The sequence below is a fragment of the Myodes glareolus genome, chromosome 10, assembly GCF_982192425.1.
Source record: "Myodes glareolus chromosome 10, mMyoGla1.1, whole genome shotgun sequence".
Lineage (NCBI taxonomy): Eukaryota > Metazoa > Chordata > Mammalia > Rodentia > Cricetidae > Myodes > Myodes glareolus.
The window spans coordinates 14,685,592-14,710,685 of NC_142035.1; the positions used below are offsets into that span (position 1 = coordinate 14,685,592).

At 50.5% G+C, this 25,094-nt stretch overlaps 2 protein-coding genes and 1 long non-coding RNA gene across 3 annotated transcripts; 2 read left to right on the forward strand and 1 right to left on the reverse strand.

Annotated features, from left to right (window-relative positions):
• Positions 1–51: 51 nt before the first annotated feature.
• Positions 52–11,703, reverse strand: Rbpjl (recombination signal binding protein for immunoglobulin kappa J region like). The gene is made up of 12 exons (XM_048440997.3): positions 11,500–11,703; positions 10,214–10,316; positions 8,976–9,101; positions 7,017–7,087; positions 6,721–6,836; positions 6,305–6,479; positions 4,718–4,855; positions 4,251–4,360; positions 3,853–4,005; positions 2,161–2,316; positions 1,950–2,053; positions 52–1,844 (listed from the first exon to the last, which is right to left on the reverse strand). The coding sequence occupies exons 1-12, from the start codon at positions 11,519–11,521 to the stop codon at positions 1,571–1,573; spliced, it is 1,548 nt and encodes a 515-aa protein (XP_048296954.3). The 5' UTR covers positions 11,522–11,703; the 3' UTR covers positions 52–1,570.
• LOC146892753 (uncharacterized) lies at positions 1,937–7,231 on the forward strand. The gene is made up of 2 exons (XR_015004254.2): positions 1,937–2,075; positions 6,321–7,231. It is a non-coding gene; the product is annotated as an uncharacterized LOC146892753 (long non-coding RNA).
• On the forward strand, positions 10,146–23,987 carry Matn4 (matrilin 4). Its single transcript, XM_085697032.2, has 11 exons — positions 10,146–10,284; positions 12,719–12,832; positions 13,538–14,107; positions 15,139–15,261; positions 16,595–16,717; positions 16,818–16,940; positions 17,034–17,156; positions 20,342–20,755; positions 20,855–21,007; positions 23,445–23,551; positions 23,630–23,987. Exons 2-11 carry the CDS (start codon positions 12,754–12,756, stop codon positions 23,687–23,689), a joined length of 1,875 nt encoding a protein of 624 aa, XP_085553158.2. The 5' UTR covers positions 10,146–10,284; positions 12,719–12,753; the 3' UTR covers positions 23,690–23,987.
• Positions 23,988–25,094: the final 1,107 nt, after the last annotated feature.

A 25,094-nucleotide genomic window follows, 5' to 3' on the forward strand; every position in this document is an offset into this window, starting at 1 on the left:
AATTTGAGCTTGTCGATAGTAGATGACAGAAATCAGTGAAAACCAGGCGGGTGGTGGTTAAATGCCTTTAATCCCGGCACTCGGGAGGCAGAGGCAGGCGGATCTCTGTGAGTTTGAGGTCAGCCTGGTCTACAAGAGCTAGTTCCAGGACAGGCACCAAAGCTACAGAGAAACCCTGTATCAGGGGGAGAAAAGAAAAGAATAAGATTATTGAGTCTCTCTCTCACTTTCTCAAGACAGGGTTTCTGTGTGTAACAGCCCTGGGTGTTCTGGAACTCACTCTGTTGACCAGGCCAGCCTCAGACTCACAGAGATCTGCATGCTTCAGCATACCGAGGGCTGGACCTAAAGGCGTGTGCCACCACCACCACCCAGCATGAACAAATCTTATTGTTTTCGTATGGGACTTTCCACACTTGTGGGTGGGAGGTCTTGCAGGAAATGAGCTCTTCCTCCAAGGGCTAAGGAAAGTTCCAGCTCATTAGAGCTTTGAACCCACATTTCAGAGGAGATTTGGCATGCTCAGGGTGGTTTGGCCGGAGACTGAGCCCATGTTTCAAATCAGTTCTCCCCACCAGGCAAGACCAGAGACTGGCCCTCATTGTTGTCTGTCTTCGGTTTCCACAGTCCAAGCCAGGATCCCGCCCACTCTCCTTTTCCATATAAGCCCAGAGCAGGCAGGGAAATGAAAGGGTGACCAGAGAGGGGCTGTCATTCCAGCCATGGCTCCATGCTCAGAGACCCGTTTCTATTGCCTGGTTGTCCCATAACTTCTGTCTGCCTTGGTCTGGGCAAGTTCTGGTCTGAAGAGGCCTTATGTTTGTATCTGCGATATTTTCTTGTGAGTTTCTGGCTGCCAGGGATTTCAGATGGCCACCAGGTTTAGGATGTCTGTTCTCTCCAACAGCATTTCTTCTCTCCAGAGTCCTAAAGATACCTGCTCTATCAGATTCTGAGTTGGACAGAATCTGGGGAGCACCCAGCAGCACCCCATTGCCCCACATCCCCTGCCACAGTTCTTTCTCATTCACCTATACCTGGACTGTAGAGCGATCTTTATCCTCGGGCTGCTTCCTACTGGGCCTGACTTCTGTCCCAGGCCACTGCCCAACTACTAATATTGTGGGCCAGAGATCAAACCCAGTCAAGGGTACCATAGGGTGTGTAGCCAGGGGCTGGTGCCTACCTAGCTCTAAGAGGAACCCTAGATAAGATCAGCGCCCAAGACAAGCTAGCAGTATTCATGTGACTTGTTTTCAAGTGGGGACACAGATGTCTGGAGGGCAAATCCTCTAGGCATGGATCCTCAGCGTCTGTCAAGGACTCAGGAAAGCCAGAAAAAGACAAATAGAGAGGATGGATCTACAAGGTTACAACAAAACAAAACAAACAGGAAACACCTCACACCGTGAAGACAATAGAAGATCACTCTTGATTGACAGTTGAGGCTAGCAAGTGGCCTGAGGACAGGTGAGAAATCTCCCTCCCTCCTGCCCTATTACAGCAAAGGGTCAAGTATGCTCCCTAGGGACAGGTGCAGGCGGGCGTCAGCCGCAGGTGGCGGCGGGGCCTAGCTGGGGCAGAAGAGGTGGAAGTTGGTGCGCGTGAACTCGTGGTGGATGCTTTCGAGAAGCGCGTCTGCATCAGGGGCGGGCTCATGCGCGTCGGGCGGCCGCGGCCGCGCGCTGTATTCCGGGGTGTAGGTGAAAGAGAAGGCGCTGGGGTAGAAGAGCGCATCCGCACGCAGCAGGCTCACGGGCACGGTAATGGGAGTGCGCAGCCAACGCCAGTCGCTGCCGAAGGCCGCCACGTCTGGCACCACGCACACCAAGGACCGCGGGCTTCTGTGGGTAGGACATGGAGGAGAGCTTGACAAACATTCCAACCTCTGAGCCTTGGGGCCAAGCTGTCCTCCTCCTCTCCCCCTCCCCGCTCCCCGCCATCGGTACCTGAACATAGTTTCTGCTTCCACGTCTCCAAACCACACCTTGAGCCCAGCGTGGAAATTCTCTCCGTGCAGTTCCAGCGTGGCCACATCACCTCCGCCGCTTAGCTGGGGGTGGATGGGACCAGATGTAGGTGACTGGGGAAGGTATGTGTGGGGGGTTAGAGGTGGGAGCCTCCCGATTCCCAGGGCGGGCAGGCCACTCTGCAGTTCACCTCCAGAGTGCTGATGAGGGGCACTGGAGTGACAGGTTCCCGGGTACAGGCCAGGCTGGTGCTGAAGGAGAACTCCACCGACTCGGTGCCAATGATGGTCCAGCAAGAGCTGTCGTTGAGCAGCGCCCTGTTGGCCTCCTTGGGGCAGAGGGAAGCCTGAAGGGAGGTCCAAAAGATGGAACTGAAGTTTCGCTAGTGGTTCAGCCTTATTAAGTTTCCCTCCTAAGCCTTCCGGTTTATCTGCTCCAGGGAGCTTGAGTGTGATCCTCACACTGCACTGGATATATATATCCAAACCCATTCTTTTTTTTTTTTAACAATATTTTTTATTTATACTGTGTACTTATATGTGGATAAACGCACACGCGTGCGCGCTTGAGTATCAGTGTGGAGAATCTTCCTCAATTGCTCTACACTTTATTTTTGAGACAGTCTGTCAATTGAAGTTGAAGTTGGTTCATTTAGCTAGATTGGCTAACAAAAGCCCTGGAATGCTCCTGACTCTGCCTCCCAGGTTCTGAGGCTACAGGTGTGAGCCACCGTGTTCAATTTTTAAAAATAGATGTGAGTGCTAGGGTATTGAATTCAGGTGCCAGAGTTGGCACAACAGGTACATTACCAACTAGCCATTTCCCCAGCTCCCTTAGAGAACACTACATCCTTGAACCAGCTTAGTTTCTCTCTCTCTCTCTCTCTCTCTCTCTCTCTCTCTCTCTCTCTCTCTCTCTCTCATATTTTTTGAGACAGGGTTTCTCTGTGTAGCTTTTGGAGCCTGTCCTAAAACTAACTCTGTAGACCAGGCTGGCCTCGAACTCACAGAGCTCTGCCTGCCTCTGCCTCCTGATTACTGGGATTAAAGGTGTGTATCACCATCACCTGGTGAACCAGTTTAGTTTCTAATAACCTAGTTTTCTTTTTTTTCTTTTATTTTCTTCCCCCCCTCTCTCTTTCTTTTTCTTCTTCTTCTTTGAGACAGGGTGTCTCTGTGTAGTCCTGGTTGTCTTGGAACTCACTCTGTTAGCCAGGCTGGCCTTGAACTCAGAGATCTGCCTGCTTCTGCCTCCTGGATGTTGAGATTACAGATGTGCGCATCATCTGGCTATAATTATTGTTTTCTATATTTTATGATTCTATATACTAACATTCTTGAATAATATTTTTTGGAAGAAATATTACTTAATAATTATTGTTTTCCACACTGTATAATTTTTGTGCCTTGACATCCTATAACTTTGTTCAGTAATAGTCAATGATATTTCTTACTATGATTTTGTTTATATTCTGCAATTTTTTCTTTTTATGTATGTATAGGTGAACCTGTGTGTGACCTTCAGAGGCCAGAAGAGGGTGTCAGATCCCTTAGAGCTGGAGTTACAGGTGGTTGTGAAGTTGTGGCCCACTATGTGGGTGCTGGGACTTGAACTTGGATCCTCTGGAAGAGCAACAAGTTCTCTCACCTACTGAGCTATCTCTCCAGTTCATATAGTCTGCAATTTCATATCCCAACATCTAAAAGCCCTTGGGAAGGGGTCCTGTTTACTAACAGTAATTACAGTGCTTTTCTACATTCTGTGACTCTAATCTTTCATGGATGGCACTGTTGCAGGAGAAAGAGCCACCTTTGTAGACAAGACCTTACATCCTACGGCCTCTGTATTCTTCCTAATGTGCTCGATAGCCTCTGTTTCTCACCTGGAACCACACCACCTTCTCTGTGGCAAGGCATAAGTAGGTGCCACCCCCTCCTGGAGTGTCACCCGGAAACTGGAATGCGCACTTGTGCAGCTGTGATATGGGTTCATCCACGTCAAGGAGGGCACACTGCTTGGCTACTTTGCGGATGATCTGCAGCAGAGGGGTGTCAGGAAGAGGGGTGGCAAGGTGCGGGGTTCCCCAGAGGCTGGCTGCTCTCCTAGCCAGGCAGTTCTATTCTGATAGCCATGAGGTCACGGGCACACTCCCATGAAGCACTAAGAGAGAATCGGTGTCTTTAGACCTTCAGGCCTCACCACCCCCTGCCCTACCCACAGGGGCCACACTTCTGTACTGATCTGTGGTTACCCGTGTGGACACAGAGTCCATTCTCATACCATCGGAGGCAGTGTGACGCCCGTGACTGTACAGACGAGCTGCACTAGGGAGCCATAGCGGATGTAACCTTCCTGGGGCCGAAAGTCTCCTTGGGGACGGTGCTCGTCAGCTGGAGATGAAAGAAAGGGACAAAGGCTTCAGAACTTCTGCCCCAAATCCTGGCTTGGTGTCACACCACAGCTGGCCACGGCGGAAGAAGCGAAGACTAGGGATCTAGTCCTGGAGAAGTAATCTGCAGTCATCCCCACAAAGGTGTGCTCCCTGGGCCAGCCACTTACTGGCTTGAGGGGAAAGGGCATAGCCATAGGGATTAGAATAAAGTGGGGGAATCTAAGGCGGTGTGTGTGGGGGGCAGACCTTTGTCCTCCCCTCCCAAGGCTCAGTTACACTGGTTTACCTTCCTGAAGCGTTGATTAAATATGCTAACACACACGGAGCCCCCAGCCCGCGCCTGCTCTATGATTACCCAGGTGGAGTGTGAAGGCAGCCCACTGTCTTGCGCTGGCCACAAAGGCCCCGTCTTCCACAGAGAGGTAGCGTGTGGACACTGTCTGGGAGCGCAGGCGGTTGAAAAGGGAGACCTTGGAGCCCGAGGAGATGCACACTGTGAGGGGAATGGGATCAGCGCCTTGGCCTCGTGTGGTCCCGGTCTCCCCAGATGATCTCCTGTCCTTGGTGACAGCCTGCCTGCTCTGCCCACTGGCCTGGACACGATGGGGGTTGGAATCTCCCAGCCGTTTAGCTAGGGCCCGCTCTAGTTCTGCTTCTGAGCTTGCCAGCTCCCCGGTGTGACGGGACATCCTTCAGTTCAGTGGGCTGAGTTCATCAGGTCACTCAGGGCCTGCTTGGCCGTAGGTACTGTGCTGGGAGCTGATGGTGTGCACCGGGCCCAGCTTTGCGCTGAGGGAGTTCATGGGTCTTCATAGAGGACATCAATACCAAATGCTAACACTAGGCTGAGTTCAGGAGGCCTCCTGGGGCCAGGAAGTGTGAAGCAGGTAGGAGTGGCACAGGCGGTCGGCCTCTCAGCACAGATCACGTGTATGAAAGAACAGGAATTTTTCGAGAGCTCAGTGTGTCTTCCAGCCTATGGCATGTGCTCAGAGACCCAGCTTTATTTTCTCACTGACTTAGACCAGTCAGGGATATGGCCTGGGCAGTGTCTTCCGACTCTTGGCACGCCATTGATACCTAGTCCAGGCCTTCTTCCATTGAATATATTATACAATAGGTCCGTCTGTCCTTCCTCCCTCTCTTCCTTCCTTTCCTTTTTCTATATGTGTGTGCACATGTGTGGGTGGGTGCACACACCTGTGTGTGCGTGTGTGTGTTACTCTCCACCTTATTTTCTGAGACACAGGTTCTCACTGGATTGAGAGCTTACCATTTTTCTAGAACTTTCTGACTAGAGAGCCAAGGAGGATCCCCCCTCCCTACTTGCTCAGTGCTGGGGTCACAAGTCACATTCAGCTTTTATGGGGACCCAAATTCAGACCCTGCTGCTTGTGTTTAAGCACTTCACCCAACAAGCCGTCTCCCCATGTCTCCCCATCCTTTACTTTTCTAAATATGTGTATCAACTCAATTGATTCTCTTATTTCCGGCTAAGGGATCAGTCTGCCGAAGATCAGGCAGCTAACAAACTTCAGGGCAGGGTTCAACCCAGACTGCCAGATTTTACACGATGTCACCATGCCATTCATGTTTCCTGAATATCAAGGACCACCTAGAACACTGCTTGGATCTGGGACACAACTTTCTTAAGGTCATTTTTAATTGGCCCCAGGTCTGGCACCTGCCTGCAGATGTTATCTGTTCTTAGCTGTGCCCCTCCCCCATCCTCAAATCTGGTGCCTCTTCTCTTTCCTGCATCACGTGGGAGATCTCCATGTGCGTTACTTTTCTCTTGGTCTTGGCCAGCCACTTACCCCCCCAGACTTCTCCCTTCTTTCTACTCAGACTCCACCTCTCCCCCTGACTCCACCCCTGCACCCTCCTCCCAACTTCACAGCTCTGGATTTGAATGGCACCCTCCCACTCCACCCCCTCTCACGGTCTGTATTTTTCAGCGACTGCTTCTTCTGTGAGGGCTTGGAGATCACCTTGATGAGGCGACTATGGAAGGTGCCCAGCTCCCGGCCTCCTCGCAGCACAAGCCGCAGCACTAACCGGAAGTGCTTCCTCTTGTCAGCGTCGGAGATGTACAGGGTCTTGGCACAACCAAATTCCTACGGGACTCATGGGGATGGGGCCCGTCTTATTTCAACTCTCTGCCAACGGATGCGCCAACCTCCCGCAGTTATGACATCCGTCCCATCAGAGAAGACAAGAAGCCGTACTAGCTAGGTTCTGGATCAGAATCCACCCTCTGGCCTCCCCACTAGTAATCTCTTGGCTTCTGGAGAGGACTTAGGAGTTCTCCTTTGCAAAGAAGAGGCAAGAACTGGATATTCTCTCATTCAGTCTCACCCTTGAGTCCGGCTGCTCTTCGAAATTCAACTTCTGCGTCTCAGGAGCATTGCCGGACGCGCCGTCCAGTCCCATGTAACCGCAGACCGTGGGTCCGGTCTCCGCAGACTGGTGGGCTAGAAAATGACGGGAATTAACCCTAGAAGGATTGGGGAAACTCAGGTACCAGTCAAACTTAGTTCTTGCCGCCAGAGGGAGCAACGAGACTGCCACTGCAAACGGCTGGTTTCCAGGACCCTGCTGAAATTAGTTCGTCCTACCTGCTGAGAACAGTCCCCGAGGGCAGGCGTTCTCACCTTGGTCTTGCAGCGGTTTCACCCTCCAGCCTGGACCGGCGAGGTAGACACAGGGCGGAGGACAGAAGAACCTGGGAACACGTAGAGAACTGGATATATTATTTCCACCGTCTCGAAAGTATCTCAAAGGGATATAAACCCAAAGAATCATAATTCCCTCTCCTCCCCTAATCGAGTGAATTCCTTTAACATAGAACATTCTTTTGTTTATTAAACCCTGTTAGTCCGGCCCACTCCATCTTCAGAACATATCTGGAATCCGTTGGCTTCCTACCACCTCTACCTCGGTCCTAACTGCTACCTCCTGCCTTCCCCACTCTCAGCCTTGCAACTCTCTCTCCCTTGTCACTGCCCCTCTTGGAACTTGTTTTACACACAGTAACCAGATTACTTCTTCTTTTTCTCCTTCTCTTTCTCCTTCTTCTTTTCTCGAGACAGAGTTTCTCTGTAGGTTTGGAGCCTGCCCTGGAACTTGCTCTGTAGACCAGGCTGGCCTCGAACTCACAGAGATCTGCCTGTCTCTGCCTCCCGAGTGCTGGGATTAAAGGCATGTGCCACCACTGCCCATCTACCAGATTACTTCTTACGGCTTGGCAGATAAAATGCTTGCCAGGGCAAATCTGACAACCTGAGTTCAATCCCCAGAACCCACTGAAAGGTGGAAGAAGAGAACCAACTACACAACGTGGTCCTCTGACCTCCACACGAGTTGTGGCATCCACACATACACACAGTAACAACAACAATGAAAATAACAGTCAAGGGGCAGGAGAGACAGCTCAGAGGTTGTCTGAGGTGTTGGCTGCTTTTCCAGAGGTCCTGAGTTCAATTCCCAGCACCACAACCATCTATAATGGGACCCTATGCCCTGTTCTGGTGTGCAGGCATGCATGTAGACAAAGCACCCATAAACATAAAATATGTAAATAAATAAACCTTAAAAAGACAGTTAAACTAAATTGGGTTTGGTGGCTCATGCCTGTAATCCTAATCCCGGCACTGGGCACTGAAGGGGATGGGGCCTGAGACAGGAGAATCACTGTGGGTTCAAGTATAGCCTGAGTTATAAAGCCAGAGTCTGTCTTATTACTCCCAAATATAAACAAATTAAGCAATATTATTAATAATGATGGAAACATGAGTCAGATTATGATATTCCATATTAGTGGTTTAAAATCCCAAGTCTTCACATGACCTGGGCACTTTCTGCTTCTCCTGTTTATTTCCTGCAACACCCCCCCCCGCCCCATTCAGTCTGTCTCTGTCTGTCTCTGTCTGTCTCTGTCTCTCTCTCTCTCTCTCTCTGACTCTCTCTGTCTCTGTCTCTCTCTCTGACTCTGTCTCTGTCTCCTACAGGACTAGCTGTCCTGTGACTAGTGGCTTTGAGGCCCTTGTGTTTTCTGTTCCTTCTGTTTGGAATGCTTGTTGGAGATTTTTCAGGTCTGACTCCATTTCAGTACTGGTACCCCATTTCTGATGTCACTTCCTAAAGAACCTTTGACCCCCTTGACCTTTCAAGCTAGGCTCCCCGACTCTGGTTTCTGCTATCTGACCCTTCTCTGTTTTCCTTGTAGCTCTCATCACAATCTAAAGTATCCTGTTTGCTGATTTGTGGGGAGGTAACTGCCTCTTCCACATTGGAGTGAAGATGCTATGTATCAGTCTTGTGCAGCTGGATGCTTAGTGCCCAGCAGTGCCCACAGGATCCCATGCATAATACCTCAGTAAGTAACTGAATGGATGGGTAATGTGTGGGGATGTCTGAAAGTCCCTGTAAAATTCCGCTGTAGATTACAGTTGGTGGCTATTGTTGGCTGAGGAACAGGACTCTGGTTGGCCAATACCTGAGGTGCCAGCCTTGAGGCCTCCAAGATGTCAAAACAGCTAAATGGTGAGAGGTTTGGAAGGGCATACAGGGCTGAAGGCTGCAGAGACCTGGGTGTGGATAGAGTCACCTACCGCTTCTCATTTCCGTAGGATTTCTGAGCCACCTTGGCATGCAGGATCCACACGGTCTGCTCACATCTTTGCTGCAGGCATGCGCGCACACCTTCCCTCAGGATGGTGGCATGCTCTGGGGGTGACCTAGGAATGGGGATGGGACAACCAGCCACCGGAAGGGTCAAGGGTTGCATGGGCACAAAACTGAGGCGGGAGACTGGGGTTGATTTACATTCCCCCAGGGGTCGGGTCATGGGCCTGTATGGAGCCCACCGGGATCACCCAGGTTCTGCACTGTGTGGATGAATTCCTGGCTGTTGTAATCTGGGGCCAAGCTGCATTTGAAAGCCCTACATTTGGTCTTCAGATGGAGGTGGGCTTTGTGGAAATGGTATTTAAGCTTTCACCCCAGGAGAATAAGTAAGAAGAAACAGGCTTTCCGTCCCCAGGTCCAGGGCACAATCGCTGTTCCAGCAGGAAGATGGGTGTAGATGTGAGTGAGGCCCCAAGCCGCACTGGTAGGATGGGGATGGATCCGAGTCTTTCTGAAGCGCAAACAACACCCCTGGCTATCGCTACCGGAATTTTCCTTCTTCGAATACAGGGAATCAAGAACTGGCTTCGTAGAGTGAGCTAGGCCAGCTCTCTGGGGTCTGTTACTTGTCAGTCGGAGGGTTTAGCAGGTGAGGATGGATTCTCACAAAACTTACACAATTAAACGGAGCATGGTGGGAGATATTTGGGAAATGAGCAGGTTGGGCCCCGAAGAGAGCTAAGAACTCGGAGGCTGTCCTTTTGAGTCCTTTTGCCCTCTTAGCAGGACCAAGTCCCGGCCTTCCATCATTCCTGGAAGGGACAGCTGAGGGCAAGAACCGGGCGCGTCCTTGGAAGCCCAGCCAGGCCAGGCAGTCGACGGCCAGGACCGCTCCGCCTCTTGGGGCTCTCCTCTGGGAAGTGTCTCGTGTAGGATTCCAGAGCATTCCGGCTGCCGGGAGTGTCGCCGCCCGACTCCAGCTGTAGCCGAATTCCGCCCCGCAGCTCGAGCCTGCAGCTCGACAGTGGCAGGAGAAGGGGGCACCGCGCTTGCCCGGCCCGGGTACTCAGAGGAAGGGGGAGATCTTTCTCTGCCAGTGGGAGGGGTCGCAGCCCGCGCTCCCCCTCCCCACCCGCCCGCCCCAGGTTAAATGCAGCTGCCGCCTCGCCTCGCTCTAGCTGTCTGGCAGTCCCCACCTAGGGCAAGTTGCCCACGCCGTTACCTGGTCCAACTCCCTAGGAGGCTTGGCCCGTCGCTCTGTAGCCGCGCCTCTGAACTGTCCCCCAGGCTCAGGTGAGTCAAAGGGCCCGGGGGCACCGAGGGGTCTGCAGGGAAGCCGGTGGAAAAAACCGTGAGGGGACTGTATTTAGCCGCCTATGTGCCCACATCTAACCTGCAGTACCTTTTCCGATGCCCCTGCAGCAAGGCCGACTAAATGTAGGCCCTCATTCTCTAATCTCCTTCCTCCAGGTCCTGGCAGCTTCTCAAAGTGCCCATTCCCGGTCAATTCTTGACCTCATAGACCCCTTTCTCGGGAATGCGTTTTCCCTTCCCTAAGGGTATGGGAGAAACTTCCTCTTCAATGTAAAGTTGACTCTTTAGGTCTAGGAGAACCGGGGTTCAGTGTCAGTCTGGTGGACCACCACTTCACAGTAAGCCCTTGAGTGATGACTCCCTTGGCCCTCCCTAGACCTTTCTGGAAGAATGGCAGGTCGGGAAAGGTGAAGTTGAGATGTAGCTGTAGTTACTTTGACTTTCTAAGATTCCCGGGGTGCAGGTGAGGTGATACCAAGTACGAGCCAACTTAGGCCAAGAGCAGGATTAGAGGGATCATAGTCAAGAACCAACAGAGTCTCAAAGGCTCCGTGGCCCTTTACTCAGATGGTAACCCGGATGGTGTCTCAGCTATGGCCCACTCCAGAAAAGGCAGCCCCTTCCCTTTACCTCCACGAGCAAGCAGCTTCATAGCTCGCTAGCTCAGTCCCTCTACCACGACAGGCCCTGCCAGAGGGATTTTTGTTCTACCCTGACTGGAAAGTCAGAAGGGAGAGGAATCCCGGATGGAAAGGAAGGCAGTTTGGAGCCAGAGACACACACCGGCCTTGCTCAGAATGGGCCCATTCAAGGAACTGGGGGGCGGGGCGGCGGTGGGTTAGGGGGCGCTGGACTGCTTTGCCAAGAAACAGCGACAGAAAAATAGATTGAGCAGGCTCAGCGTCCCGTGTGGGGGTGGGGTAGGGAAAGGAAGAAAGGCTTAGTGATTCTTAGGTGCCAGGGAACCTGGCGGCTCTGAAGAAAGAGAGGGGGGCCTAGGTTTAGTTCTGTGTCTGGAACTCAGCTGGCACTCTTTTTGGGCCTCACATTTTCCATTAGTACAGTGTGTGTGTGTGTGTCTGTGTCTGTGTGTGTTGTGTGTCCCTGTGTGTGTCCGTGTATGTGTGTGTCTGTGTGTCTGTGTCCTCGTTCTCAGGGAACCTCTCTAGGCTACGCAGGAGGGTAAAGACTCACCTGTTGTCCCCATGGGGTCCATGGCTGCTAGTTGAGGCCTCAGCAGCTTTCTGGGCACGTCTAGTGCCTCTGTCTTCGGTACCCTCCACACCTCTGCACCCCTCAACCCTCTCACCCGATATATTTCGTCCAAGCCTTATCTTCAAGGTCCCGGGGCTCCCCAGCGTCCTGTTTGCTCTGGGCAGGGACACCTGCTGGGCAGATGTGTGCTTCCCACGGCCGTAGAAGCCAGACCCGGCAGGCGCCCCCTGGTGGCCTTTTCTTAGAGCAGGCGAGTAACAAAGACGCGGAGGCAGTTCTTGTTCATGGCCCACTCACTGGCTTACCACGAAGACCCCAGAACCCCAAAGGGCTTACTTTTCTCAGGGGGTCGGGGAGACAGTGGGGTTGGCTTCTTTCTGCTGAAGAAGAAAGTATGGAGCACCTTGGTTGATTCCCAGACCAGACCGACAGGACTCTATTACGGTGGAGCCACTCCTGCTGCGTGAGGCTGGCTAGCAGCATTTAAATTCTTTAAACCTTTTTCTGAAGAGGCGCAACCAAGCCAACAACTGCCTTGAGTGTCAGAACTGGGTAGAGAGTTAATGCCACATCGAATGAACTCATATAACGCTGTACCTGGTATTGAGAAAAGGCTTTTTTTGGGGGGTGGGGGGAGGATCGGCAGAATGGCTGAGTGGGTAAAGGGGCTTGCTGTTAAGACTGACCATCGGAGATCAGGACGGTCTAATCCTGGGACCCACACAATGGAAGGAGAGAGCTGGCTTCAACGAACTGCCTTTGACCTCCACATGTGTGTGTCATAGTGTGTATATGCACACACAACAAAAAAATATGTAAAACATCTTTTTATAAAGGTGTTTATCCCCTTTTGAATTTTATGTGTTTTGTCTGCTCTTTATTTACTTGATGTCCTGTAGTTCTGCAAAATGTCATTTTCTACTAAGACTCACCTGTGAGTTTCAGCAATCCCAGGGTGGCGACATTTAAAAAAAATTATTATAAAGCTTTTGTTTTGAGATAAGGTCTCACTATATAGCCCTGGCTGTCCCGGAGCTGGCCATGTTTACCAGACTGCCCTCGAACTCACAGAGATCTGTCTGCTTCTGCCTCCTGGATGTGCAGCCATGCTTGGGAAGACATTTTGAACATACACAGAAACCAAGTGCACACCCCTTGCAATGAGAACGAAGTCAGACTGTTGCTTTGGTACCTTCAGGCTTTGGCACCTTGGTTCTTCATCCTGCAAGCACCATGAGAGGCCTCCTGGGCTGGCCACTGCCTCTGTTGCTGCTCTTTCTCCAGCCCTGGGAAATCCAGCTCCAGACTGCAGGTGAGCTGGGGCCCAGCCCTCATCACGGGAGGAGGGGTGCAGAAACAGTTCCTTTATCCACTGCCAGCCAGCATTGCTGGGGGGGAGGGTAGGCAAGGACTTTGAAACGCTTTGGGCTGGCTTTGGGCTTCCCACTTGACCCCTCGTGTTGTTTCTTCACCTGGAGTATGTGGTAGAGTTTTGGGTTCATGCAGAACTGGTCATCTGGTGTTGCAGTTTATTGAAGTATATTGAAAATATTCAAAAGTCAGGCGATTTCACATAAAATCCCTATTTGAGAATTTTCTTGAAAAAAAAAAGAAAGAAAGGACCTGCTAAACATCCAGTCCATTTGGGTATATAACAATGTGTAGCGGGGACAGCCCAGGTTAGCAGGGATACAAGGGCTTGTGATGTCATAGGCATAATTGAACCAGTTCATTCATTTATGATATCTGGCTGGTTCATGAAGGCATTGGAGATTGGGACATCTCTTTGCCCACTTCTCAATCAATATATAATGCCGACTAGGAACCGTCCCCAGAACTGTATGCAGGGAACTTTGTGATTTCCTTGGTCAGTGATGAATGAGTGGCTGCATTCAAGGCATGTTTGTTAGGCTAATATGCTGGGCGCTGTTTCTTTCAGATAACAGCCTTTCTTCTGGCTTTTCCTGAGAGATCAGCATTAGTTGACCCGAGAAAGTCCTTTCCCATCTCCCCGCAGGTGCTAGGTGCTACACTGGCCCCCTGGATTTGGTGTTCGTGATTGATAGCTCTCGCAGCGTGCGCCCCTTTGAGTTTGAGACCATGCGGCAGTTTCTAGTGGGCCTCCTCCGTAACCTCGACGTGGGGCTGAACGCCACGCGTGTTGGCGTGATCCAGTATTCTAGCCAAGTACAGAGCGTGTTTCCGCTGGGCGCATTCTCGCGCCGGGAGGACATGGAGCGCGCCATCCGCGCCATAGTGCCGCTGGCGCAGGGTACCATGACCGGGCTGGCCATCCAGTATGCCATGAACGTGGCGTTCAGCGAGGCCGAAGGTGCGCGCCCGTCTGAGGAGCGAGTGCCACGCGTCTTGGTCATCGTGACCGACGGGAGACCTCAAGACCGAGTGGCCGAAGTGGCTGCGCAGGCGCGCGCCCGCGGCATTGAAATCTACGCGGTGGGAGTGCAGCGAGCAGACGTGGGCTCTCTACGCGCCATGGCTTCACCGCCCCTGGACCAGCATGTCTTCTTGGTGGAGTCCTTCGATCTCATCCAGGAGTTTGGCCTGCAGTTCCAGGGCCGGCTGTGCGGTGAGTTAGAGCATTGGGAGAACTCTGGCTTGGCGGAGGCTACATTCAAGTTTGCATCATTACAGACAATCCCTCCCAGTGGGGTGGCCCCCTAGCTTTACTCCGCCCTCCTGGTACAGTAGGGTGTTCATGTATGCAGAGGAGTGCATCACAATTCAGACTTGGTCCCACAACACCTGCAGCCAGTTATGCTGGATCAGGGACTTGCTATGTCCTTTGCGTCACACGCTGAATGTCTGACTCCAACACAAAAATGTTTTAAACAAGAATCACTGCTGGGCAATGTTTTCACTCACCTTTAATCCCAGCACCCGGGAGGCAGAGACAGGCAGATCTCTGTGAGTTCGAGGCCAACCTGGTCTACAGAAAGGGTTCCAAGACAGCCAGAGCTGTTACACAGAGAAACCCTGTCGCGAACAAACAAATTAACTAACAAAAAACAAACGGAATCATCAACCCTCCAAACTAAGAGTATTGTCTATCAGGAGTCATGCTCCGGCCACGGGAATATGGTTCCTCCCACTCTAAGCCCTCCCCCATTCCTCCCACTTCCCGTTTACAAAAGCTATGAGAACTCTTTTAGTCACTTTTGTGGGGTGTGTGTGTTGGGTGGGGGAAGATGACGACAAGATTTCTTGTAACCTAGACTGGCCTTGAAATCGATTTATAGCTGAGGCTGACCTTGAATTCCAGATCCTCCTGAATCCACCTCCTAAACACTGAGATTACAGGTTTGGGGCACTAGCTTTGTGCTCACACGTTGAACTATTTCATCTCCTGTGATTTAGTATCTCTCCACCTTCCTGCACGACCAGCTTCATGTAGGGCAGTGTTTTTTTCTAAGACTATTCAAAGGTTCTTCCTTCCCCTAACCCTCTCCCTTGGACTGGCCCTTCCAAAGAACGGAACCCATAGCCTACCCAAGTTCAGACTTGTATTTACTTCAAGACCCGGCTCCCTACCATTGAGCCCTCTCCTTGGACACTTCTGCTCCCCTGTTCTCTGCTGATTTTGTCCTTGTGTGTCCTCAGGCAAGGACCTGTGTGCTGAGCAGGGACATGGCTGCCAACACCAGTGTGTCAATGCTGCAGGGACCTTCTACTGCACCTGCAACTCTGGCTACAAGCTGGCCCCAGATAACAAGAAGTGTTTGGGTGAGCACTGCCCCATCCTGAAGTCTCATTGTTCCTGAACCTTCTTTGCCTTCCCAGCATCACAACAACGATTTTGGCAAGTCCTTTGGAAGTAGAAGCATGCCCCCTTTTTCTTACAAACCATAGAAAGTGGGGATATTAATTGGGGTCACACAAGTCTATGGTGAACCAGATCTAGGAGTCTTGATCCCCCATCCAGTTAATCATTGTTTTTGTACCCTTTCTCCTCCATTTGGTGCCTACCTGTCTCCAATCCACCTCCCAGACTTGTTTCTTCTGTCTCCTCCAAGACCAACCCTTCAAGTTTGTCACTTAGACACCGCTGGGATATCTTCAGCTACGCAGTCCTCTCAACTCTCCACCCTGAATGTTCTTCATTTTTACCTCTGCACCTCAGCTCTCTCTCTGTGGTGCCTCTTCTCCTCTCTGTCAATCTATTTTTTAATTTAATTATTTGTGGGGTTTTTTTTTGAGACAGGGTTTCTCTGTAGCTTTGGAGCCTGTCCTGGAACTAGCTCTTGTAGACCAGTCTGGCCTCAAACTCAAAGAGATCCTCCTGCCCCTGCCTTCTGAATACTGGGATTAAAGGCGTGAGCCACCTTTGCCTGGCTATTTTTTTACTTTAATTCTGAAAAGCTATGATGTGTGATACCTTGCTTAGATGATTTTTTTTCTTTTTGGTGAGTATATGGCTTTTAAAAAACAAACATATATGACTATTTGGGTTTTTCTTTGTGGTGAGCATATTTTGGTGAGTATATTCCTGTGACTGTGTTTTCTAGCACTCATTTATGCCAGTTATATCAGACCTTATGTTAGGAGACTTCCATACATTCACAGCAACTAATTCCACAGTTTTAGCTTCACAATCTGGAAAAAGAGGTCATGTGACCCCCAATAACTCAGATACCACCTGGGTCTTCTTCTGTTTAGAAACTTGGAAAGGTTTTAGGGGGCTGCCTCTGCCTTCTGAGTGCTTGAATTAAAGGCATGCACCACCACTGCCCGGCTTCTCTTTCTTTTTTTGAGACAAGTCCTCTTAGTGAAGATAGAGCTCACCATTGGCTAGTACGGTTTGCCGGTGGTCTCTGGAGATCTATCTGCCTGTCTCTGTCCATCTCAGAGCTAGGGTTACAGCAACCATACCCAGCTTTCGTGTGGATGCTGGGGATCCAAACCCAGGTCCTCACGCTTGTGCGGCAGACACTTCACAGACCACGCCATCTCCTTGAGCCTCAGCCCCAAGCTTTGTTAAAGAACTCCTCAGAGGGTTGTGTGGCCAGGCTGTGAACAGCTCTGAGCGAGCAAAGGCTGACTCCATCATTCTTCGCAGCCCTGGACCTCTGTGCTGAAGGGACTCACGGCTGCGAACACCTCTGTGTCAATTTCCTGGACTCTTATCTCTGCCATTGTCGACCTGGCTTTGCCCTCCAGCAGGACCAGAGGAGCTGCAGGGGTACGTAAGCCCTGCTCACCCACCCCTGTGAGCATGCCAGACCGAGGCTCCCGATGGCTTCACCCAGAAGTGATACCTTTCCATTTCTTCCTTCCTTCAGCCATCGACTACTGCAGCTTTGGAAACCATAGCTGCCAGCATGAGTGTGTGAGCACCTTAGTGGGGCCACAGTGCCGCTGCAGAGAGGGCCACGACCTGCTGCCTGATGGGAGGAGCTGTCGGGGTGAGGAGCTGTCCCTCATATTTATAGAGACTAGGAAGGGATTCTAGGTGCTGGGGTCTAACCTGACTCATTCTGCTTGGTATCTGCTCTAAGTCAGGGACTTCTGCAATGGTGTGGATCATGGCTGCGAGTTCCAGTGTGTGAGTGAGGGGCTTTCCTTCCGCTGCCTGTGCCCCGAGGGGAGGCGACTTCAGGCTGACGGCAAGAGCTGTGACCGTGAGTTATAGGCAGAGGGTCTGCTTCTGCCCCATTGCCTACAATCTGACCTCCTCAATGCCCTTGTTATAGCCCCAAAGATGTGGTGTGGATGTCTGTCTGCTGGGGGATGGGCTTATTCCCAGCTTCTGTTCCAACCAGTCCTCTTCCCTGCTGCCAAGGCTGATTTCAAAATCTGTATTTAATCATATTCCTCCTTCACTCAAAATCCTTTTGTGGCTCACCAGTGTCTACAAAATAAATATCGAATGCCTTTCCCTTGAGTTTTTCCAGTGCTGGGTACAACCACATTAATGGATAATGAAACCAAATTAGTGGGTTAAAATCAGCATTTAAGGGAAAGAAGAGAAAATGGTTTCCTGGTCTTAGGAAAGCAAGTATTGCTTCATGAGGCAGAAGTTTAGTTCCATGTCAGAATGTGAAGTGCACCGTGATATATTATTATTCTCGTTTCTCGTTGTGGGCTGAGGTCAGTTTTGAAAGTATCACTTAAGCTCATTACGATCTGGCTTTAGTCAACTCTAGCCCATCTCTTGCTACACTTGAACCTTTTAGTCACACTGGCCTACTTCTTCCCAAATGTAGCATGAGCTTCCCACTCCCGTTCCTTTGTATATGCTTCTGTCAGCCTTTCAGAATGTCTCTTCTTGCCTTGGCAAATTTCTCGCCATCAGAGTGCATTGGTCCATTCATGTTGCTGTGTGGCAGTACTGTTGTGTGTTGTTCAGAGCTGGCTGACATTCAGGTTGCTATGTGGCAGTGCTGTTGTGTGTTGCTCAATGCTGGGTGACATTCAGGTTGCTGTGCGGCAGTGCTGTTGTGTGTTGCTCAACGCTGGGCGACTTATAAAGAACAGAGTTTATGGGACTCATATCTGTAGGTTTGAGAGCAGAGTTCCAACATCTCAGTGTTGCTGATGGCCACATGACCATCTTGAGAGTGAAGAGCACGTGTGTACCAGGGATCAAATACAGGAGGTTGCCCTTCCTTTGTAACGATTCACTGTCAGGATCATTAAGCGAGTCTCTCGAGACCTACTCCATTCTTTGATATAGGCATTACTTTCTTCCTAGGGTGGTGTTCCATGACCTAATTATCTCCCAGAAGGCCTGTTATGGTTTTGATATAAAGTGTTTCCTCTCAAGACTCATGTATCAAAGGCTTGGTCCTTAATGCAAGAATGTTCAGAGCCTGGGCTTCTTGGAAGTGGTTGGATCACAAGGGTTTTGCCCTTATCAATTGATTAATCCAAGCATAATCAAGCATACTCCAAGTTTGGGAGTAGAGTTCTGAGCTGTCGGGAGGTGAAATTGTAGAAGATGGGCCCCAGCTGTGGAAAGTGGGTCACGGAGCGTGTGTGTCTTTTGAGAGTTTCTTTCTTTTTTGAGACAGGGTTTCATATAGCATAAGCTGGCCACATACTAGCTATGTAACTAATGACCTTGAGCTTCCTAATCCCCTTCCTCAGGACCTAACTCAGGACTTGGTATATACTAGGTAACAACTCTACCAACTGAGCTATGCCATCAACTCCTGAGAAGCAGGGTTTAGATGAGTATTCCAGGCTGGCTTTGAACTCACAGGAATCCTATCTCAGTCTCCCAAGTGCTGAGATTACAAGCCTGTGCCACCATGTCCTGTTTGCTCTGGCCCTTCCTGTCCGTCTCTCCTTTTATAATGGAGGGTGTTTCCTTCCTCCACCATTCTCCTGATGGCATGATATTCGGCATTGCCCCAGGTCAAAAGCAATGGAGCCAGACAGCCATGGACATGATCTGGAACAAATCTTTTCACCTCTGAGTTACTTACGCTAGGTATTCTTGTCACAGCGATGGAAAATAGACCCCGTGGGTCTTAATAGCCACTCTGTCCTGCCACACTGGGGACCGAGCTTCTAGCAATGGACTCTTGGACACAAACCACAACGGTGTCTTAAGTGTTTATTTCACAGCTCTGGGAAGATGCCAGTGGATACCACATCTGGTGAGACTCTGCTTCCTGGGTCACACATGCTGGTTTTCTCTCTGTTCTCCCAAGATGGATAAAAGGAAGAGGCAGGCAACTCTTGTAAGGACATGAATTCCATTAAAAAAGGTTCGACTCTCATGCCTGGGTCTAATCCCAGTTTCCTCCCAAAGATGATTTCATTAGGAGGAAGGGTTCTGGTATATGAGTTTTGAATTACATGGTTATCCAATCCAAATCAAATGCTGAATTGAATCTCACCACCTCCATGCGACCTTTCCCAGCCTCTCCAGGTAAAATGATTTATTCCTCTCTTGGGCTCCCTTATGTCCCTTCATAATGCCCTTTCCTTAATTGTAGCAGATGGCATGCCTCGCCTTGTCACATTCTTTCCTGATCTCATGGATCAGGATTATGTTTTCTTTGTTGTTGAATTCCTTGGGGGTACTTCCGAATCTCCTGGTTCAGAACAAAGGAGGCAAGGATGTAGTGATCAGGTTCAGCAGTTTGTGGTTTAGCTAATCCTGGCTTCGAGTCTTGGCTTTGCTGCCACTAACTATAGAAGCAAATTACTTTATACTTCTGAATCCCCGTTTATAGAGAACGGGGATAGCACTCAAGGAGAAAATGAACAAAGTGCACATTTTCAGTGCCTGACACACGGTAAGCACCAGTAAGTGGTGTTTATGTCATTGCTATTAATACTGATACGGTGCTTAGAATTGTGACAGATAGGAGCTTAGGTCATCGATGAATGATAGCTGTTGTGGTATTGTTTCAGTTGGTTATTTAAAAAATGTTTCCTTGGTTTTTTTGTGGTTATTTTTTTTTCTCCCCGAGATGGGGTTTCTCTGTGTAGCAGTCCTAGCTGTCCTGGAACTTGCTCTGTAGACCAGAGCTGGCCTCAAACTCACAGAGATCCACCTGCCTCTTCCTCCTGAATGCTGGGTTTAAAGGCATGCGCCACCACTGTTCGGTCTAAAAAAATGCTTTTTAGCAGAGCATTTGGTTAGTGCTAAGCACTTAACCATCAAAGTCCATCATAAAAAAGAGGATGGTGTAACCCTGATAGCGGTGACTGAGCACACCACTGGGCACGCAGGGCAGGACCCATAACTGACATGCGTTATATAATAAATACTGGCGGTGAATAACTAGATGAGTATGTGTCTCTGCTGGTCAAGGACCTGACCCCTCCATCCAAGCCTTCTCCTTGGCAGGGTGCCGGGAGGGCCATGTGGATCTAGTTCTCCTGGTGGATGGCTCCAAGAGTGTGCGCCCACAGAACTTCGAGCTGGTGAAGCGCTTTGTGAATCAGATCGTGGATTTCCTGGACGTGTCCCCCGAAGGCACACGCATTGGCCTGGTGCAGTTCTCCAGCCGGGTGCGCACCGAGTTCCCTCTGGGCCGCTATGGCACCGCAGCGGAGGTGAAGCAGGCAGTCCTGGCTGTGGAGTACATGGAGCGGGGCACCATGACTGGCCTGGCGCTGCGCCACATGGTGGAGCACAGCTTCTCAGAGGCGCAGGGTGCACGGCCTCGGGACCTTAATGTGCCTCGTGTGGGCTTGGTATTCACTGATGGCCGCTCTCAGGACGACATTTCAGTGTGGGCAGCTCGTGCTAAAGAGGAAGGTGAGTTTGGCAAGGGCTGGACTTGAGTGGGGTTGGAGTGGAGGCTGGGAAGCAATTTTCTCGAGGCTCGGAGCGCTCTTGAATGCCTGGGCCCTATAGGTATCGTCATGTACGCTGTGGGCGTGGGCAAGGCGGTGGAGGAAGAACTGCGTGAGATCGCATCCGAACCATCGGAGCTGCATGTGTCTTACTCTCCCGACTTTGGCACCATGACTCACCTGCTGGAGAATCTCAAAGGCAGCATTTGCCCAGGTGAGCTCATCTCCCTTGGGCCTTCTGGTCTTTTGTTGCCCTGCATCCCATAGATGCCCTGTCCTCTGCACTTCACACATCCTTCAGCGGTCACGGCTTTCTCTCTATACAGAACTTGTTATTTAAGCCCCGACCAGCAGAGGTCTGTCTCCTTACTGTAGCTTGTCAGAAACGTGGGCCCCAGACAATAAGTCAGACCTGCAAGTGTTTTGGGTGCACATCAGAGTCAAAGAAGCCCTTGATTTGTTGCTCAAATTAATAGTGTTTGGAATAATTTGAGAAAACATCATTTTATTTTTATTGCATTTTTATGTGCGTCTTTTGCCTGCATGTATGTCTGTGCGCCACATATGTGCCTGGTGCTTGTGTTGGCCCGAAGTGGGGGTCGGATTCCCTGGGACTGGAGTTACACATAGTTGTGAACCACCACATGGGTGTTGGGCATTGAACCAGGTCCTCTGAAAGAGCAGCCAGTGTTCTTAACCACTGAGCCATCTCTCCAGCCCTGGAGCAAACTGTAAAAAACAAGCCAAATTCAGCATATGTAAGTGGAACCAACTATAGTCCTCCAACTTGTTGGAATTCAACTTTATGGACTTGGCAGAGTGACAGGACTGGGTTTTAACATGGTGGCTTGTGCTTTCGGGGGGGGGGGGACACAGACCATAAATGCAATCACTCTAATGTACTGTACCTGGGGGATACGAACTCAGATGTACCTGTGGCGGGGAGGCAGCAGTTGGACCTTATAGGGGACAGAGTTTCTTGGGAAGTCTTGATTTTGACCCCAGGGTCTTAGAGTCCAACACAGGGCTAAGATGGAATTCTCCATCTACTATGTCAGGCACTCCCCATGGAGATAGGTCAGCAGGGCTGCGCCCAGAGCAGAGCCTCTGTAGTAGAGGGAGTTCCCTGCTCTAGTCCCAACTCTAATGATTAACTAAGGTGTTTTGGAAGCACTGAGCTTTAGGGCCCTTCCTGTCCTGACCCTGTCATTTGCAGGGGACTCTGGATAAGTCCCTTCTCCCCACCTCACCCTTTTCTCTAAGGGGAAGGACGCTCAAAGTTACTGCCAGCTTTAGATTTCTGAGGCAAGTTGGGGCTCTCTGGTTAAGGCTCCTCATTGGCTGGCTGTAGTATGGCCTGGTCTGATCCTCTTTCTTCTGTGACCCTCTGTGCTTACAATTCTAAAGCCATAGCCAATCCTTTTGGGGTTGTTACTGAGACCATCAAGTAATATGACACAAAGTAGTTTGCCAAGTTTGACTCATAATGGTAACTTTATATGGAGGGTGAGTGCTAAGAATTGTGCCAATGGCTTTATTAGCTGTAATATTAAGAATGGGGGCTGGTGAGATGGCACAGCAGGTAAAAGCAGTTGCCTTGCAAGCCTGGTGACCTGAGTTCGGTCCTGGAACACATTCTCAAAAAGCCAGATGTGATACAGTCACATCTGTACCCAGCATCTCTACAGCAAGATGGAAGGGGAAGACAGGAGGAACCCCTGTGAACTTGTAGGCCAGCTAGCCTGGACATACACGCTAGCCTGAGTGTACACAGGAAGGCAGAAACAACCAGAGACCCTGTCTCAACAAGGTGGAAGGAGAGAACTGACTCCCAAAAGTGCTGTGGCATGTACCTGCTCTCTCTCTCTCTCTCTCTCTCTCTCTCTCTCTCTCTCTCTCTCTCTCTCTCACACACACACACACACACACCCACACACCCATCATACATACACATAATAAAAAAGGCATGGACTTACAGTGACGCTATCTCTGGTAAGATTCACCATCATTTTATCTATGTCCCGTTAAGAAAACACAGGCAACCACATTTAACTGTACTTCACTCTCAGAGGCTGAAATGCCTGTGGAGACAAATGTGGATCCTTAATTTAAACATTATTTTCTTCAGAACCAATGGCATCACATGTTATTGGGCTTTACCCTGACTCAGTAGGTCTGGGGGAGGGTTGGATAAAATACTGTTATGCTTATTCCTAGGTTATGCTCTTCTGCTTGTCCACAGACTACAGTCTGAGGAATGCTGGTTGACTTAAAATACACAGTACAGGGTGGACTTCTGTACAGGGATCGTTTTCGACATTGTGTCAATATGGTTTTCAGTTGCTCTGTGTGTATACAACTGAATGCACTAAAACAAAATAAAAGCTGAGTTCTTCAGTTGCAGCAGCCACTTTCAAGGGCTGAGTAGCTCCAGGTGACTTGTGGCTACCAAATCGGGTGTGACAGATATTGAACACTTCCATTACAAGGGTTGACGTCTGGGCTCCTTGGCTGGAACTCAGGCCAGGTCTGAATCCAAAGCCTGTATATACTCAACCGTCGACTTGGTAGAGATGTATCCGAAGGTCAAGGGCACAGACCGACGGGCTTCCTTTGGCTCATTCTCCTGACTCTTGGTGCTCTGCTTGCAGAGGAGGGCATCGGCGCGGGGACAGAACTTCGGAGTCCCTGCGAATGCGAAAGCCTCGTGGAGTTCCAGGGCCGCACGCTGGGGGCGCTCGAGAGCCTGACGCAGAATCATATCCTTTGGGCCTGGAGGCGCGGGCTGCAGGGTAGGTGAGAGAATCTCTGAGCCCACATCTTCCTTAACTGCGCACTGGCCCAGCTGACAGAGCGCCTGGAGGAGCTGGAGAACCAGCTGGCTAGCCGGAAGTGAAGGTCGCCTGCCGTCCGAGCACCCGTGCCCCGCGGCATGAACCGTCCGGGAGGGGGCGCTGGCGGGCCCTCAGCGCTGCCTTCGAGCTGGCCTCGCCTGGACCAGAAGCCACATTTGGAGGGTGATGGGATGGGGAGGTGCTGGTGGGGAAACAAGTTACACTCGCACGCCCTCGCCGCGTGCTGAGTCCAGTTCTTTGTTGGATTTTTTTAAAATTTTGTTTTCTTTTTCTAAAAAAAAAAAAAAAAAAAAAAAAAAAAAAAAAAAAAAAAAAAAGCCTATACGGGTTTTCACTGGGTCGGTTTGTGGCTATTACTGCCCCGCCAGGGGGAGGGGAGTTCAGATGGAGCTCGCTCGTCGCAGGCGCCCGGGCGGAGTCCTCTCGGAGAAAGGCGCATTGTGCAGGACCGGGGTTGGGGGGCAGGGGGCCGGCCGCCGCTTCCCGTTCCTTGTTTATTCAGCCCAGAACAGATGGCCCGTTATGCAGGACGCAGGGAAGGAGGGGGTGCCCCGAGAACCCTTGGGTCTGAGCAATTCTGAGTCCCACATCCTCCAGCACTTCGTTCTTTTGCTATTCCTGTCTCCTGGCGCCAAAAATGTCGCTCAAAGGCCGCTTGGGACCCGGCTGGGGATTTGGTGAGGATGTGGGAGCCTCGGTCGAGTGGGGCATGAGAGATGCGCTTCATCGGATTGGGCCTGCCTCTGGCTCTCAGTGGCACGCTGAGCCTGTGGCTTTCCCTCTGCCCTCCCCACCCCCTCAAGAAACAAAGCAAAGCAACATAAACCCCTCTACCGGCAAGGAACACAAACTTCTCACATACACGCGGGAAACTAAAGCTTACAATGCTTTCGGTTTCAGAGTGAATTTCAGGTAAATTCCTCTGGGTTTGTTGTTACCCCCAAAGGGGTTGACGTGGTTAGAAGAATTTTTGCTAAGACACCTGCTATTGTGCCCAACATGCATTTTAGGCCCTTAGTTAATGGTAGCTGGCAACTATTCTTATTGTTATTGGTATCATGTTCTATCTTGGACATGGTTTTAAGTGAGTTTCAAGCATTGCCACAGTATCCTCTTTTATCCAGACAACATTGTGAGGTAATTATTATCTAACATGGCTCAGCTGGCGAGCACATTTACCCATCAAGCTTTACAACCTGAGTTCAATTCTCAGGACTCACATGATAAAGGCAGATAACCAAGGCGCGCAGGCTGTCCTCTGACCTCCACACCCATACCGCAGATTAATAAGTAAGCATTGCCTTCCTCATTTCCATTTTACACATGAAGAAATAGAGGCATGCAGCTCACCAAAGCCGCATATCTAGTCAGAGGCTGAACGGGCATGTTATTGGTGTCCTAACAAACTGAGAAGCTCGAAAGCAGGTGTTCCTTGTTTTACAGTTC